Below are 16830 nucleotides of genomic sequence, written 5' to 3' on the forward strand. Positions count from 1 at the left end.
TCCATGTCCAGTTCTAACTGTTGCTTCCTGACCTGCATACAGATTTCTCAAGAGGCAGGTCAGGTGGTCTGGTACTCCCATCTCTTTCAGAATTTTCCACAGTTTATTGTGATCCACACAGTCAAAGGCTTTGGCATAGTCAATCAAGCAGAAATAGATGTTTTTCTGGAACTCTCTTGCTTTTTCCATGATCCAGCAGATGTTGGCAATTTGATCTCTGGTTCCTCTGCCTTTTCTAAAACCAGCTTGAAATTCAGGGAGTTCACGGTTCACGTATTGCTGAAGCCTGGCTTGGAGAATTTTGAGCATTACTTTACTAGCATGTGAGATGAGTGCAATTGTGCAGTAGTTTGAGCATTCTTTGGCATTACCTTTCTTTGGGATTGGAATGAAAACTGATGTTTTCTAGTCCTGTGGCCACTGCTGAGTTTTTCAAATTTACTGGCATATTGAGTGCAGGACTTTGACAGCATGATCTTTCAGGATTTGAAATAGCTCAACTGGAATTCCATCCCCTCCACTAGCTTTGTTCGTAGTGATGCTTTCTAAGGCCCACTTGACTTCACATTCTAGGATGTCTGGCTCTAGATGAGTGATCACGCCATTGTGATTATCCAGGTCGTGGAGATCTGTTTTGTACAGTTCTTCTGTGTATTCTTGCCACCTCTTAATATCTTCTGCTTCTGTTAGGTCCATACCTTTTCTGTCTTTTATCGAGCCCATCTTTGCATGAAATATTCCCTTGGTATCTCTAATATTCTTGAAGAGATCTCTAGTCTTCCCCATTCTGTTGTTTTCCTCTATTGTAATTAGACACAAATAAAGAGAAAGTCTGTTAACTAAAATGTAGATGAAAAGAAAATACTCAGAATGTAACCTACAGAAGACTGGGGGGAAAAAAAAGAAATTTGAAGGGCATAGAACATAGCATGAAAAGGTCTGTCATAGGTCTAATAAGACCTCCTAGAAGGAGATAATGGAGAAAATGTGACTGAGGCATTATTTAAAGCAATAGATAATGGTTGAGTGGTTTCCAGATAGAACTAAAATTTTGGAAAACAATAGCATATAGTTTGGTCTGGGAGAGAGAGTCATTAGATTTTAAACATTCAGATGGGAAAAGGTAGCAGTATTGATTAACTTTATACTTTAAATGTTTGTGTACATTACTGGATCATCATTTTAAGAACAGAACTGGACCATGTGATTTCTACTTTAAAAGGGGGAAATGAGGGAAAGAATCAATAAAAAAATAAGGCTGCTACTCAAAAAACTTAGGCAAAGAGAAAGTACAATACAGAATAGTTGATATGAATTCAAATGTACCAATAATATTAATATTATGCAACTCCCCAGTTAAAAAATTAATATTGTAAGACAGGATAAAACCAAACCTAAAACCATAATTACAAGAGTAAAATCCAGATAGGTTAAAGCTGTTTAGAAGAGTTGTTCCTTAAAACATAAAAATGTACATAGGTTAAAAGTTAAAGGATCAAAAATGATAAATCAGGCAAAATGAAAGTGGGTATAATATTAATAGACAAAATGGACTTGGAAGACTTTTAAAGCACAAGTATTAGTGAAAGTGAGGAGTTGCTACCTGTAAACAAGCTTCCTCTAATGGCTATCTATGGACTCTTCTTTTTGACTATAAATGGAATATTTGCAAAAATTGACTGTGTGCTAGCCACTGAAACAGGTTTCAGTGAATTTCAAAGATTATGCATTCAGACCACATTCTCTAATTGTCACACAATTAATTTAGAAGTTTATAACAAAGTAGTAACTAAAAACATCTACAGATTTGGAAATTAAGTTGATTAATACCTTATGGTTGAAAGAAGAAATAATGAAAGTGAAAACATGGGACAGTGCTAAAATAATATTTAGAGATAAATAAATAGTCATGTTATATTGAAAAAGAAGAAATTGAAAATAAATCTGGTTAACTCTTTAACTGAAGAAATTAGAATAATGCGGTCAACCGAAAGATTGTAGAGGGAATAGAGTGATTAAGAGCAGAAATTAATGATCTTGAAAGCGAAGATACAGTAGAGAGGACCAACAGAACTGAAAAAAAAATAATTTAGACAAACTTCTGGTAATGTAGAATTTAAAAATAGGTGTATAAATAAATTGGAAATAAAGAAGGAAATTGACCGATACAACCATTAGTTTTAATTATGAGAAAATGTTTTAAACATTTTCTGAAATAGAAAATTCCTGGAAAAATATGTATCACCAAAACAGGTTAAGAAATAAATAGAACATCTAGATCATTCCATACTTATTTTTAAAAATGGAATCAGTAGCTAAAAATCTTATTGTGAAAATAGCAAGCCAACATTCTGGTAATTCCAGTCTTACACAAACTCACTCATGGATTAGAGAAGTATACAATACTTTACAACTTACGAGGCTTAACTGAGGCGAGTGAAACCTTAGAAAGCTGGGACGAAAAGAGAAAAATTATGGAACGGTCTCTCTAATTTATGTAAAAAGACTGAAGCAAATGTTAGCAAACCAAATTCAACATTATACAAAACAACTTTATTATGATTAAATTGGATTTAATACACAAAAGCACATTTGATTCAGTATTAGTAAAAACTTTGTTAATGTAGCTTACTATTTTAGCAGATTAAAGCAGAAAAATTATAATTCAGAAAGATGCTGAAAAAGATTTCTACAAAACCCAGAAACCATTTATGATCAAAACTCTTCTCGAACAAGGAGTAAAATTATCGGAACTTTCTTTAACCTGATACAGTGTATCTCTAAAAAATATATAGCAAAAATCATACTCACTGGTGAACTATTAAAAGCATTCCATTTAAAATTATGAGTAAGAGAAAGATGCTGGTATCACAGCATTATTTAACATTATACAGGCACTCCTAACCTGCAAAATAAGTTCCAACACATACTAACACAGATGAATAAGGTATTAAATAGAAGAAGCAAACTGTCATTATTTGCAGAAAATATAATTATTTAAGTAGAAATTTTAAATCTATAGAAAAATTATTAAAATGGACATAGAAATTTAGTAGGTGGTTAGATATAAGATTAATATCTGAGAAAATTAAACTTCTATTTAATACCAATAAAGAATTAGAAAGTTCAGTTTCAAAAAAGATACAAATAGCTTCAGAATTACAGGGTACCTGGGAACAAATCTAGCAAATGTACAAATTTCATGTGGAAAATTTTTTTAAGTTTTATTGAAATAGAAAGATGGTAACAATGACCCTATATGCAGATGTATATAGAGACAAGATGGGAGACACAGATGTAAAGCGCAGACTTTTGGACTCTGGGAGAAGGCGAGGTGGGATGACTTGAGAGAATAGCATTGAAACATGTATATTACCGTATGTGAAACAGATCACCAGTCCAAGTTCGATGCATGGACCAGGGCACTCTCAGCCAATGCATTGGGACAACCCAGAGGGATGGGATGGAGAGGGAGGTGGCTGGTGGGGCTCGGGACAAGGGGACACATGTACACCCATGGATGATTCATGTCAATATATAGCAAAAACTACCACAATATTGTAAAGTAATTAGCCTCCAATTAAAATAAATAAATTTTTAAAAACATCAATAAATGGAAAACAAATCATGTTCATGGATAGGAAGACTAAATTTTATAAAAATCTCAGTCTTCCTAATAGTCTTGCAAAGTTAGTCAAAACTCCATTTGTCAAAAGTGATGACCAAGTTGAATTTACATATTATAAAGATGAGCAAAGGGTCTATGAACAGATAAGAGAGAATAATAGGTGGCTTGCGGTGCCAGATAAGAGGACTTATTATAAACCTGCACTATATGCCCTGTTTGAGGATAGACAGCCTCAAGGATAAACAGATAAACAACTAGAACTGAATAGATAGTCCAGAAACAGACTTATACATATTTGGAAATCTAATTTATGACAAGGCTAGCATTGCAGATTATTGATGATGGGATAATTAATTAATAAAAAAGTGAATCCTCACACTACACACACAAATTAATTTTAGATCGTTTAATGACTTCAATGGCTCAGATGGTAAAATGTCTGCCTGCAGTGTGGGAGACCTGGGTTCGACCCTGGGTTGGGAAGATACCCTGGAGAAGGCAATGGCAACCCACTCCAGAACTCTTGCCTGGTAAATCTCATGGACAGAGGAGCCTGGTGGGATATAGTCCATGGGGTTGCAAAGAGTCAGACACAACTAAATGATTTCACTTTCATTAATGACTTAGATGTGAAATTCAAAGCCGTGGAGGTTTAGAAGATAATATGAGACTGTCTCAATGACTGTATTACTAAAAGCTTTCTTAAAGAAAACCCAAAAAGGTTAGAATATAAATGAGAATAATCGATTAGTTTGATTACATAAAAAGTAAGAACTTCTGTTATTCAAAAGACATTATAAAGGATTCAACAGAGCCTTGATCAAGGTGATGAACTCAGATACCTAGTTCATTTGATTAATGAATTTGATACTTGTGCAACTAGAAAATAGTATAGGAACAAATAGCTAATAAATACATAGAAAATGAAGGAAATGCATACACACATTCCACACAAAGATCTTATCAGTACAGAGAGACATTGTTTATCTTTTACTAACATTTACATGACTATATAATAAAAATTGTGTGATATAATTGCATTGGGAAGATGGGTGCATGAAAATGTGTCAGTGTTTGTGGAAAAGAGCTAAATAATATGTCATAACTAAAAACTGTCAGACTGTTGGTTTGGTAGATTAGCTAATTGTATAGTATCAACATTAATTTTATGGTTGTGACTAATTGTACTACAGTTATATAAAATATTAACATTAGGGAAAGCTAGGTGAAGGACATATGAGGACTTTGGCTATATATCCGACTTTCTGTAAGTGTAGTATTAATTCATTATAAAAAGTTTAAAAAGTCAGTTAATTAGCCATCTGTATGTCTTTGGAGAAATGTCTGTTTAGGTGGGTGGGGTGAATTGAGAAAGTAGCATTGAAACATAAATTCAGTTCAGTTCAGTTCAGTCGCTCAGTCATGTCCGACTCTTTGCGACCCTATGAATCGCAGCACTCCAGGCTTCCTTGTCCATCACCAATTCCCAGAGTTTACCCAAACTCATGTCCATTGAGTCGATGATGCCATCCAACAATCTCTTCCTCCGTCGTCCCCTTCTCCTCCTGCCCCCAATCCCCCCCAGCATCAGAGTCTTTTCCAATGAGTCAACTCTTCGCGTGAGGTGGCCAAAGTATTGGAGTTTCAGCTTTGACATCAGTCCTTCCAATGAACACCCAGGACCAATCTCCTTTCGGATGGACTGGTTGGATCTCCTTGCAGTCCAGGGGACTCCCAAGAGTCTTTTCCAACACCACAGTTCAAAAGCATCAATCCTTCAGTGCTCAGCTTTCTTCACAGTCCAACTCTCAAACATCCATATGTGACCACTGGAAAAACTATAGCCTTGACTAGACGGACCTTTGTTGGCAAAGTAATGTCTCTGCTTTTTAATATACTGTCTAGGTTGGTCATAACTTTCCTTCCAAGGAGTAAGCGTCTTTTAATTTCATGGCTGCAGTCACCATCTGCAGTGATTTTGGAGCCCCCCCAAATAAAGTCTGACACTTTCTACTGTTTCCCCATCTGTTTCCCATGAAGTGATGGGACCAGATGTCATGATCTTCGTTTTCTGAATGTTGAGCTTTAAGCCAACTTTTTCACTCTCTTCTTTCACTTTCATCAAGAGGCTTTTTAGTTCGTCTTCACTTTCTGCCATAAGGGTGGTGTTGTCTGCATATCTGAGGTTATTGCTATTTCTCCCATCAATCTTGATTCCAGCTGATGCTTCTTCCAGCCCAGCATTTCTCATGATGTACTCTGCATGTAAGTTAAATAAGCAGGGTGACAATATACAGTCTCGATGTACTCCTTTTCCTGTTTGGAACCAGTCTGTTGTTCCATGTCCAGTTCTAACTGTTGCTTCCTGACCTGCATGTAGGTTTCTCAAGAGGCAGGTCAGGTGGTCTGGTATTCCTATCTCTTTCAGAATTTTCCACAGTTTATTGTGATCCACACAATCAAAGGCTTTGGCATAGTCAATAAAGCAGAAATAGATGTTTTTCTGGAACTCTCCTGCTTTTTCGATGATCCAGTGGATGTTGGCAATTTGATCTCTGGTTCCTCTGCCTTTTCTAAAACCAGCTTGAACATCTGGACTTTCATGGTTCACATACTGCTGAAGCCTGGCTTGGAGAATTTTGAGCATTACTTTACTAGCATGTGAGATGAGTGCAATTTGTGCAGTAGTTTGAGCATTCTTTGGCATTGCCTTTCTTTGGGATTGGAATGAAAACTGACGTTTTCTAGTCCTGTGGCCACTGCTGAGTTTTTCAAATTTGCTGGCATATTGAGTGCAGCACTTTCATAGCATCATCTTTCAGGATTTGAAATAGCTCAACTGGAATTCCATCCCCTCCACTAGCTTTGTTCGTAGTGATGCTTCTAAGGCCCACTTGACTTCACATTCTGGAATGTCTGGCTCTAGGTGAGTGATCACATCTTCATGATTATCTTGAATATCATGAAGATCTTTTTTGTACCGTTCTCCTGTGTATTCTTGCCACCTCTTCTTAATATCTTCTGCTTCTGTTAGGTCCATACCATTTCTGTCTTTATCGAGCCTATCTTTGCATGAAATGTTCCCTTGGTATCTCTAGTTTTCTTGATGAACTCTCTAGTCTTTCCTATTCTGCTGTTTTCCTCTATTTCCTTGCATTGATTGCTGAGGAAGTCTTTCTTATCTCTTTGCTATTCTTTGGAACTCTGCATTCAGATGCTTATATCTTTCCTCTTCTCCTTTGCTTTTCACTTCTCTTCTTTTCACAGCTATTTGTAAGGCCTCCCCAGACAGCCATTTTGCTTTTTTGCATTTCTTTTCCATGGGGATGGTCTTGATCCCTGTCTTCTGTACAGTGTCATGAACCTCCGTCCATAGTTCATCAGGCACTCTGTCCATCAGATCTAGGCCCTTAAATCTATTTCTCACTTCCACTGTATAATCATAAGGGATTTGATTTAGGTCATACCTGAATGGTCTAGTGGTTTTCCCTACTTTCTTCAGCTTAAGTGTGAATTTGGCGATAAGGAGTTCATGATCTGAGCCACGGTCAGCTCCCGGTCTTGTGTTTGCTGACTGTATGGAGCTTCTCCATATTTGGCTGCAAAGAATATAATCTCTGATTTCGGTGTTGACCATCTGGTGATGATATGTGTAGAGTCTTCTCCTGTGTTGTTGGAAGAGGATGTTTGCTATGACCAGTGCATTTTCTTGGCAAAACTCTATTAGCCTTTGCCCTACTTCATTTTGTACTCCAAGGCCAAATTTGCCTGTTACTCCAGGTGTTTCTTGACTTCCTACTTTTGCATTCCAGTCCCCTATAATGAAAAGGACATCTTTTTTGGGTGTTAGTTCTAAAAGGTCTTGTACGTCTCCGTAGAACCATTCACCTTCAGCTTCTTCAGCGTTACTGGTTGGGGCATAGGCTTGGATTACCATGATATTGAATAGTTTGCCTTGGAAACGAACAGGGATCATTCTGTCATTTTTAAGATTGCATCCAAGTACTGCATTTCGGACTCTTGTTGACTGTGATGGCTACTCCGTTTCTTCTAAGGGATTCCTGCCCACAGTAGTAGATATAATGCTCATCTGAGTTAAATTCACTCATTCCAGTCCATTTTAATTCACTGATTCCTAGAATGTCAACGTTCACTCTTGCCATCTCCTGTTTGACCACTTCCAATTTGCCTTGATTCATGGACCTAACATTCCAGTTCCTATGCAGTATTGCTCTTTATAGCATCGGACCTTGCCCCTATCACCAGTCACATCACAACTGGGTATTGTTTTTGCTTTGTTTCCATCCCTTCATTCTTTTTGGAGTTATTTCTCTACTGATCTCCAGTAGCATATCGGACACTTACCGACCTGGGGAGTTCCTCTTTCAGTATCCTATCATATTGCCTTTTCATACTGTTCATGTGGTTCTCAAGGCAAGAATACTGAAATGATTTGCCATTCCCTTCTCCAGTGGACCACTTTTTGTCAGACCTCTCCACCATGACCCGTCCGTTTTGGGTGGCCCCACAAGGCATGGCTTGGTTTCATTGAGTTAGACAAGGCTGTGGTCCTAGTGTGATCAGATTGGTTGTTTTCTGTGATTATGGTTTCAGTGTGTCTGCCCTCTGATGCCCTCTCGCAACACCTACCGTCTTATGTGGGTTTCTCTTACCTTGGACGTGGGGTATGTCTGGACGGCGGCTCCAGCAAAGCGCAGCTGCTGCCAGTGGGTATTCACTATATGATGCAGAGACTTCTTACCCGGTGCTCTGTGGCAGCCTGGAGCCGGTGGGGTTGGTTGGGAGATGGAAGGGAGGTTCAAGAGGGAGGGGACATATGTATACCTATGGCTGATTCATGCTGATATACGGCAGAAACCAACACATGTTGTAAAGCAATTATCCTCCGATTAAAACTAAATAATATAAATCAGAAAACAAGAAACAGCAACAACAAAAAAGTCAGTTAAGAGTTCTTGGCTCTGGAGAGTAAAAAATAGGAGTGGGTTGGGGATTATTGACATTTAGTAATAATTTTTATTGTACTACTTGACTGTTTAATCATTATGCCTATGTTATTGAAGAAAATAGAAAGTAGAACAAAGTCCAAAGCAGAGTGAAGGAAAGTGGTTACTCTGAAAATTTAACTTGGATGCTTTGGAAAGAATTGATGAAGTTATGTGGAAAAGAGTCCTATTACCAAATTAGCTATGGGGAAGATTGAGCTTGTTAGTTTAGTCAGAAGTTATAGAGGGAAAGCATAAAGAAATATATGCATTCTTAAAGATTTAATTTGGAACAGTAAAACGCATTCTTATTCACCAGTCTTTTAATAAAGGGTCATAGTTTTTTCTTTGTGTGAAGTGAAAGTTGCTTAGTCGTGTCCAACTCCTTGTGACCCCATGGTCTATTCAGTTCATGGAATTCTCCAGGCCAGAATACTGGAGTGGGTAGCCTTTCCGTTCTCCAGGGGATCTTCCCAACCCAGGGATCGAACCCAGGTCTCCCATATTGCAGGCAGATTCTTTACCAGCTGAGCTATCAGGGAAGCCCTTTTCTTTGTGTAGGGATACAATGAATAGAGTTAAGTTCAGTAACGGATTTCTTATATAAACCATGCCTATATGTTTTATACATTATTTTAAATTTCAACCTCTTTAAAGAAGAGAAAGAACTGAAGAATATATGATAAAATCTGAAAATGTATTCCTGCTAGATTTTTGTGATTTTGTCCTAAACTTTTAGCCCTGTATTTGTCTAAGTTATCTAAGGTAAGAGGGCTTTTTATGTACTTTGTTATGGTAAAGAAGTAGGATATGGTAGCGAAAGTGACTGGAGGCATGACTGCACAGATAGTTTGATAAAAGAAGCTATATTTTATAATAGTCTTTTGCCACATGAAGTATATTTTCTTTGTTTTGTTGTGAGCATAAGTAGTACATTGCTTTTTATCTTGAGATTAATACAATTTCTTGTCTCAGATTAGAGAGTCATTTTTTTTTCCTTTCTTTTATTGTGGTAAAAACCACATAGCTTAAAATTTACCCTGTTAACCATCTTTAAGTGTACGTTGTTCAGTGACTCAGTTGTGTCCGATTCTTTGCAACCCTATGGACTCCAGGTTTCCCTGTCCGTCTTCATGTCCCGGAGCTTGCTCAAACTCATTCCATTGAGTCGGTGATGCCATCCAGCCATCTTGTCCTCTGTCGTCCCCTACTCCTCCTGCCTTCAATCTTTCCCAGCGTCAGGGTCTTTTCCAGTGAGTCAGCTCTTTGCATCAGGTGGCCAAAGTATTGGAGCTTTAGCTTTAGCATCCGTCCTTCTAATGAATATTCAGGACTGATTTCCTTTAGGATGGACTGGTTGGATCTCCTTGCGGTCCAAGGGACTCTTGAGAGTCTTCTTCAACACCTCAGTTAAGTGGTATTAAATACATTTATAATATTGTTCAACCGTCACCTCCAACTATCTCCATAGTTCTTTTCATCTTGGAAAACTGAAACACTCTGCCCGTTAAACAGTAGCTCTTTATTGCCACTTCCCCATGCTTTTGTCAACCATCATTCTACTTTCTGTCATTTTGACTACTTTCAGTGTCTCATTTAGGAGGAATCATACAGTATTTCTCTTTTTCTTTTTTGTGGATAACTTACTTTACTCAGCATAACGTTCTCATGGTTCATCCTTGTTGTAGCATATGTCAGAATTCTCTTCCCTTTTTGAGGCTGAATAATATTCCATTGTATATCTATACCACATTTAGCTTATCCATTCATTCATTAATGGGCACTTGGTTTGTTTCCACATTTTAACTATTGTGAATACTGTTGCTATGAACACGAGTGTACAAAAGTCTCTTCAGGGAATTGAGGCCCTGCTTTCAATTCTTTTTGGGTATATACTAAGAAGTAGAATTGCTGGATTGTATGGTAATTCTATTTGAATTTTTTGAGGAACTCATATTATTTTCTGTAGCATTTCCATTTTACATTCTTGTGAGTAGTGCACATGGGTTCCCGTTTGTCTGTATTCTTGCCAATTGTTGTTATTTCCTATAGGTTTTTATTTTTTATATTTTGATGGCAGCTATCCTAATACTGTGAGGTGATCACTCATTTGTAATTTTGATTCACATTTTAATAACAATCAGTGATATTGAATATTTTTTCATCTGCTTATTGGCCATTTGTATATCTTCCTTGAAAAAAATGTCTATTCACTTCCTTTGCTCTTTTTTGAATTTTGTTGTTTTATTGAGTTTAAAGAATTTTCTCTATATTCTGGGTATTAATATCTATAAAATAAATGATTTACAAATATTTTCTCCCATTTTGTGGACTGCCTTTTCACCCTGTTGATATTGTCTCCTGATGCACAACATTTACAAACTTTCATGAACTCCGGTTTGTCTGTTGTTTCTTTTGCTGCCCTTGTTTGGTGTGTTATCCAAGAAAGCCTCATCAAATCCAATGGCGTGAAACTCTTGCCCTGTGTGTTGTAAGAGCTTTATAATTAATAACTCTTCCATTTAGGGCTTTGATCCATTTTGAGTTTATTTTTTATGTTAGGTAAAGATCCAACTTCATTCTTTTGCATTTGGATATCCAATTTTCCCAGCTTTTCCCCCATTGAATAATTTTGGCCTCTTTGTGAAAAAATCATTTAAGTGAGAGTATATTTCTGGGGTCTCTAGTCTATTTCTGTTCCATTGGCTTATATGTCTGCTTTTATGCCAGTACACCACTGTCTTGATTGCTGTAGCTGTGTAGTAAGTTTTGAAATAAGTAAGTATGAGTCCTCAAGCTCTGTTCTTCTTTTTCAAGATTGATTTTCATATTGAGGATCCCTTGAGATTCCATCTGAATATTAGGATGGATTTATTTCTGCAAAGAATGTTAACAGCATTTTGATAGGGATTGCATTGAATCTGTAGGTGACTTTGGGTAGTATTGCCATCTTAATGTTAAGTCTTCCAGCTGATGAACATGGGATGTGTTTTTATTTTTGTCTTCTTTAAATCCTTTCAGCAATATTTTATAGTTTTAATTTTACAAATCTTTTATCTCCTTGATTAAGTTAATTCCAAAGTATTTATTCTTTTGGATGCTATTTTAAATGGGATTTTCATAATTTCCTTTTTAGATTGTTCATGTGTATAAGAAATAAACTGACTTTTTATGTTTGTATCTTCTACTAGATTTACTTATTAGCTCCAACAGTTTTCTTTGTGGAATCTTTAGGGTCTTATATGTAAGATCATAGTATCTGTGAAACGAGGAAACTTTACTTACTCCTTTGCAATTTGGATGCTGTTTATTTCTTTGTCGTGCCTCATTGCTGTGGCTGTAACTTTCAGTATTATGTTGAGTAGAAGTGGCAAAAGTGGGCATCTTTGTTTTACTCATGATCCTAGAGGAGAAACATTCAGTCTTTTATTATTGAGTACTATGTTGCTTTGGGTTTTTCACATTTGGCTTGTATTATGTTGAGATTTGAAGTAAGAGATTGATGGACAAAATTTATTGAGGCTATTTTCTACAACACTTGAAAATTATAGATGAAGTGTTTCTGAAACTATATCCCCCCTGTTTTTAGATGTTGCATCTATTGGGTGTGTTAGTTGTAGGCTTGGTATGATGTTTAAACTGTTGCAGATTGAGGTGTAAATTAATTTAAGAGTAGCAATATGAGTAGCTTTGTTGTTTTTCAGTTGCTAAGTCCTGTCTGACTCTTCAGGACCCCATGGACTGCAGCACACCAGGCTTCCCTGTCTGTCACTCTCTCCTAGAGTTTGCTCAGACTCATGTCCATTGAGTCAGTGATGCCATACAGCTGTCTCATCCTGACACCTCATTCTTCTCCTGCCCTCAATCTTTCCCAACATCAGTGTATTTTCTAATGAGTCAGCTCTTCACATCAAGTGGCCAAAGTATTGGAGCTTCATCTTCAGCATCAGTCCTTCCAGTGAATATTGAGGGTTGATTTCCTTTAACATTGACTGGTTTGATCATGGAGTCCAAAGGACCCTCAAGAGTATTCTCCAGCACCAGAGTTGAAAGTATCAATTCTTTGGCGCTCAGTGTTCTTTATGGTCCAACTCACATCCATTCATGACTACTGGAAAAACCATAGCTTTGATTATACAGACCTTTGTTGGCAAAGTGATGTCTCTGCTTTTTAATACGCTGTCTAGGTTTGTCATAGCTTTTCTCCCAATAGCTTAGTTATATTTTTGACACTGTTTGATAATTATGTTTATGTATAGTGACTTACTCTTCTCAAAGATGGTTTTTTCTATTTCAGGCAACTTAATGCGGCCCCTTTTGAATTACGGTATTGCTTGGTGAGCATTTTTTTTTTTTTTTACTCTATTTTAGTTTTCAGAGTAATATTGATTACCTTGTGTAATTTAGTTGTATTTTTGGTTTCCTTCTGCAGTATGTCCATGGGCTTCCTGGTTGAAGAGACTGCCCCCCTTGTTTGGAGAGGTCTTATGGTAATGTCAGCCATTGAGAAACTATTGAGGCAGGTAATACAATTGCTTTAAGTAGAATTTTATTATGGGTACACTGTGGTAAATATTTGCTAATTGAAGGGTCATTAAAGTTTCCAGTCATGTTTGAGATGTTTTGCAAAAGAATCCAGTTGATAGACTGAATTTATGATGAGTTATGTGGCGCCAAGACCAAATTCCACTGTCATGTGATTGAATCTTTCCCATTACTTATTAGTACTAATGTCTAATGTCTTATTTTATATTGTTCTGTTTCTCTTTTTAGACTCTGTTGAGTCTGCAGCACTATGAGGATGTCTATTTTATAAGTAATCTGCCTTCTTTAGATTTATGGTTAATTTCATTGTGACCAATATTGAGTTATAAAGGCATTGTAGAAGTTCCTCAAATGTAGAAAAAATTATTTAAACCACCGTGTTTATGATTTAAAATTGCTTCAGAAGAAAATGAAATTTTATTTTACTCTGAGTACATATGGCTATATATTTATATATATAGTATCTGTCCAATCAACTTTAATTTATCCTTAAGGAAGAGAACATTTGATTGGATAATCTAAAAATATCAGATGGGCTCTATGTTATTTATAGAAATAAATTTCACTTTTTTCTTAGTTTCTGTACATGTATAGCTAATTATCTTCTAGGTTATAAGTACTACGCATTTTCTCCACTGACTCACAACAGTTACCCCTTATTTATTCACATTTTACTTTAGGTCAGGTACCATGCCATAGACTGACAGTTCTAATCAGAGATACTCCTATATTCATTTCCAGTTGTTAAAGTAAGTGGGTATTTCTTGAACTCTGAAACTCTTCTTTTTCCCCTGTAATGTCTTGTCTTATTTATCTGCTGCTTGAGTTCTGATAAATTTGCTTTTTGATCTTTGTTCCCAGAATCTTTCTATTTTCCCAGCACATTTAAACCTCTTGGCTACATTTCTTTCTCTTTTACACTCAGATCCCATAGTTGGTTATTTCAGTTATACTCCTAACAACATCCTGTCCATTCTGTGATCTTGACCTTTATTTTTGTGGTAAACCAGCCTTTTTTTTTTTCCTTTAAGGAAATTTTAAAACAATCTTTATTCAGTTTATAATTAGAGTCAATGAAAATTTGAAAACACAGAAGGAGGATTCTGATTTAAATATTGTTGACTGAAAAAAAGTACAACCTATAAGTTGAAAATTATGTTTTATTAAGTCCGAGGACTTAATCCTTGGATGCAGTCTCTCAGATAACTCTAAGAGACTGCTTCGAAGTGGTAAGAGAGGAACCAGGATATATGAGGTTTTGCAGCAAAGTTTTCTAGGTAGTCAGAACATCAAAAGATTACCGTTAGTTTGGGGAGAATGGATACATGTATACGTATGGCTTAGTTCCTTTGGTGTCCACCTGAAACTCTTACAACATTGTTAATTGGCTATACTCCAGTATAAAATACAAAAGTTTTGTTGTTTTAAAATTACTGTTACTAAAGAAAACCACATATCTCAAGTTAAGGAATTTAGTGCTTGTTTATGTGCAGGAAGATGCAAGAGTTTGGCTCACTGAAATCATTCCTCAGTTATCTGGGCCCTCAGCTATCTGGGACCAGTATCCTGTGCTTTCTTCTGAGCTTGCTCTCAGGGTGCACCATCGGGGTGACTGCAGCAGCTGACAGACTGCTAGATGACAGGCATCCTGTTTCTATCCTAAATTCCCTCAGGGCTAGCTGTCAGGGAGGCTACAATGCATTGGCTTGATGGCTGCAAATCCTTTGTTTACTGATGTGGCAGGCAACATTTTTTCATCCTCATTATTAGTTTTCCCCCTCCTGTGTTAGGGTTAGAATTCCCAACAGGAAATGATTCAGAATTCCTCCTAAGGCTTTATGGCTGGCCACAAGAAGGTGGAAATTCTTCCACTTTCCACAGTAATCAGACACTTAGAGATTCAAGTCTGTGAGAAGAGACACAGAAATGCAGGCCAAAGGTTGGTGTTCTGAGGAGCATGCTTTGTGAAAATGGAATACCTGGTTAGACGCTCTGCGGGCTTCCCCTAATGGCTCAGCAGGTGAAGAACCTGCCTGCAATGCAGGAGACGCAGGAGACTCAGGTTTGATCACTGGGTTGGGAAGATCCTCTTGAAAAGAAAATGGCAACCACTCCAGTATTCTTACCTGAAAAATCTCATGGACAGAGGAGCCTGGAGGGCTACAGTCAGCAACAAATTTCCTTTGTTTCTTGATGCTCTGTAAAGCAGTGGATTGTGGAGGGTACCTGGTTCATTGGCCAATTTTAAAAAAATTGAATATAACACATGTATAGAATATAACACGTATACATGTACATAGGGGTCCAGATAGATAGATTATCCCAAAGAGAAAATACCTTTATGCTTATCACTTAGGACAAAATAAACAGAATACCAGTGTTTCAGATGCTTTTCTCCTATCTCATCCCAGATACTAATTTGTGGGGGAGATGATAAGTACTTGTAGTCAGTTTGCCATCTTGAGCTAAAATCTGTTTTAAAAGTCCTTTTTCCTTTCTTTCAATGTTTTACTGAGTTAAGCTTACAGATATAGTAGGATGCACGTATCTTATATATGGAGTTCAATGATTTTTGATAAACATATATAACTATGTAACCACATTGCAGTCAAGATAGAGAACATTTTTATCCCCCTCTAGAAGGTTTCCTTGGGCTCCCTTAGGCCATCACTGTTGTGATTTCTGTCACTCTAAGTGAGTTTTGTGTGTTCTTATACTTCATATAAAGGGAACCTTAATGTATAATTCCTTTCTGCATCTCATTTGCTTTTCTTAGTCTAAAGCTTTTAAAATCATCCTGGTTGCATGTATCAGTAGCTGAGTCCTTTTTATTGCTGAGTAGTAATTCCTTTGCATGAATATAACCCAATTTTATTTATTTATTTTTCTGATGATAAACAATTGTGTAGTCTCCAGTTTTGGGCCATTATGAATAATGCTACTGTACATACTTGTACAGGTATTCATAAAAGTTCCAGTTGTTTCACATCTTTTTTTGTGTGTGTTATCATTCTCTTCACTGGTGGCTGTAAAAATAATGTCTTCTGATGGTTTCAGTTTGTGCTTGCCTGATGATCAGTGATGTTAAGCCCCTTTTCATGTGCATGTTAGATATTGCTGTATCTTCTTTCATAAAGTGTATGTTCAAGTCCTTCACTTTTTTTGGCTCATTTCTCTTCTTGTAATTGAGTATTCTGGCTATGAGTCCATTGTCAGATACATATATTGGGAATATTTCTCCCAGACTGTGTCTTGCCTTTTGATGAGCTGAAGTTTTAAATTTTCATGAAATCCAATTTATCAAAAAATTAGGTTTAATGCTTAGTGCTCTTTGTGTCCTCTGTAGGAAATCTTTGCCTGTCTACCCCAAGGTTGTAAAGATATTCCTGTATATTTCTTTTATCTTAAAACTTACAGGTCTGGCTTGTATATATTGAATTAATTTTCGTGTGTAAAGTGAGATAATGATCAAGGTTTATATTTTTCGTTGTTGTGTGATTACAGGAAATACATTTATTCTTTGTCCTTTGGTCCTGACACAAAGCTCCCCAAACCCTTGGAATTTCCTGAGTGGTAGATTTGTCCTTTGTCATTCATAAGGAGTCCCTTTTTGAGCGCACTGGTTCATGCTAGGGAGATGACTTAGGGTGG

The 16830-nt window shown here is 36.8% G+C and overlaps 1 protein-coding gene across 1 annotated transcript in view; it reads left to right on the forward strand.

Moving 5' to 3' along the window:
- Positions 1–16830, forward strand: part of NUBPL (NUBP iron-sulfur cluster assembly factor, mitochondrial) — a 228472-nt gene that overhangs the window by 81765 nt on the left and 129877 nt on the right. The window contains exons 5-6 of the mRNA XM_068991271.1: positions 12932–12971; positions 13067–13157. Of these exons, the coding sequence (XP_068847372.1) occupies positions 12932–12971; positions 13067–13157 (131 nt within the window). The remainder of the gene's footprint in view (positions 1–12931; positions 12972–13066; positions 13158–16830) is intronic.

This window comes from Capricornis sumatraensis, chromosome 19 (assembly GCF_032405125.1).
Source record: "Capricornis sumatraensis isolate serow.1 chromosome 19, serow.2, whole genome shotgun sequence".
NCBI classification, from domain to species: domain Eukaryota; kingdom Metazoa; phylum Chordata; class Mammalia; order Artiodactyla; family Bovidae; genus Capricornis; species Capricornis sumatraensis.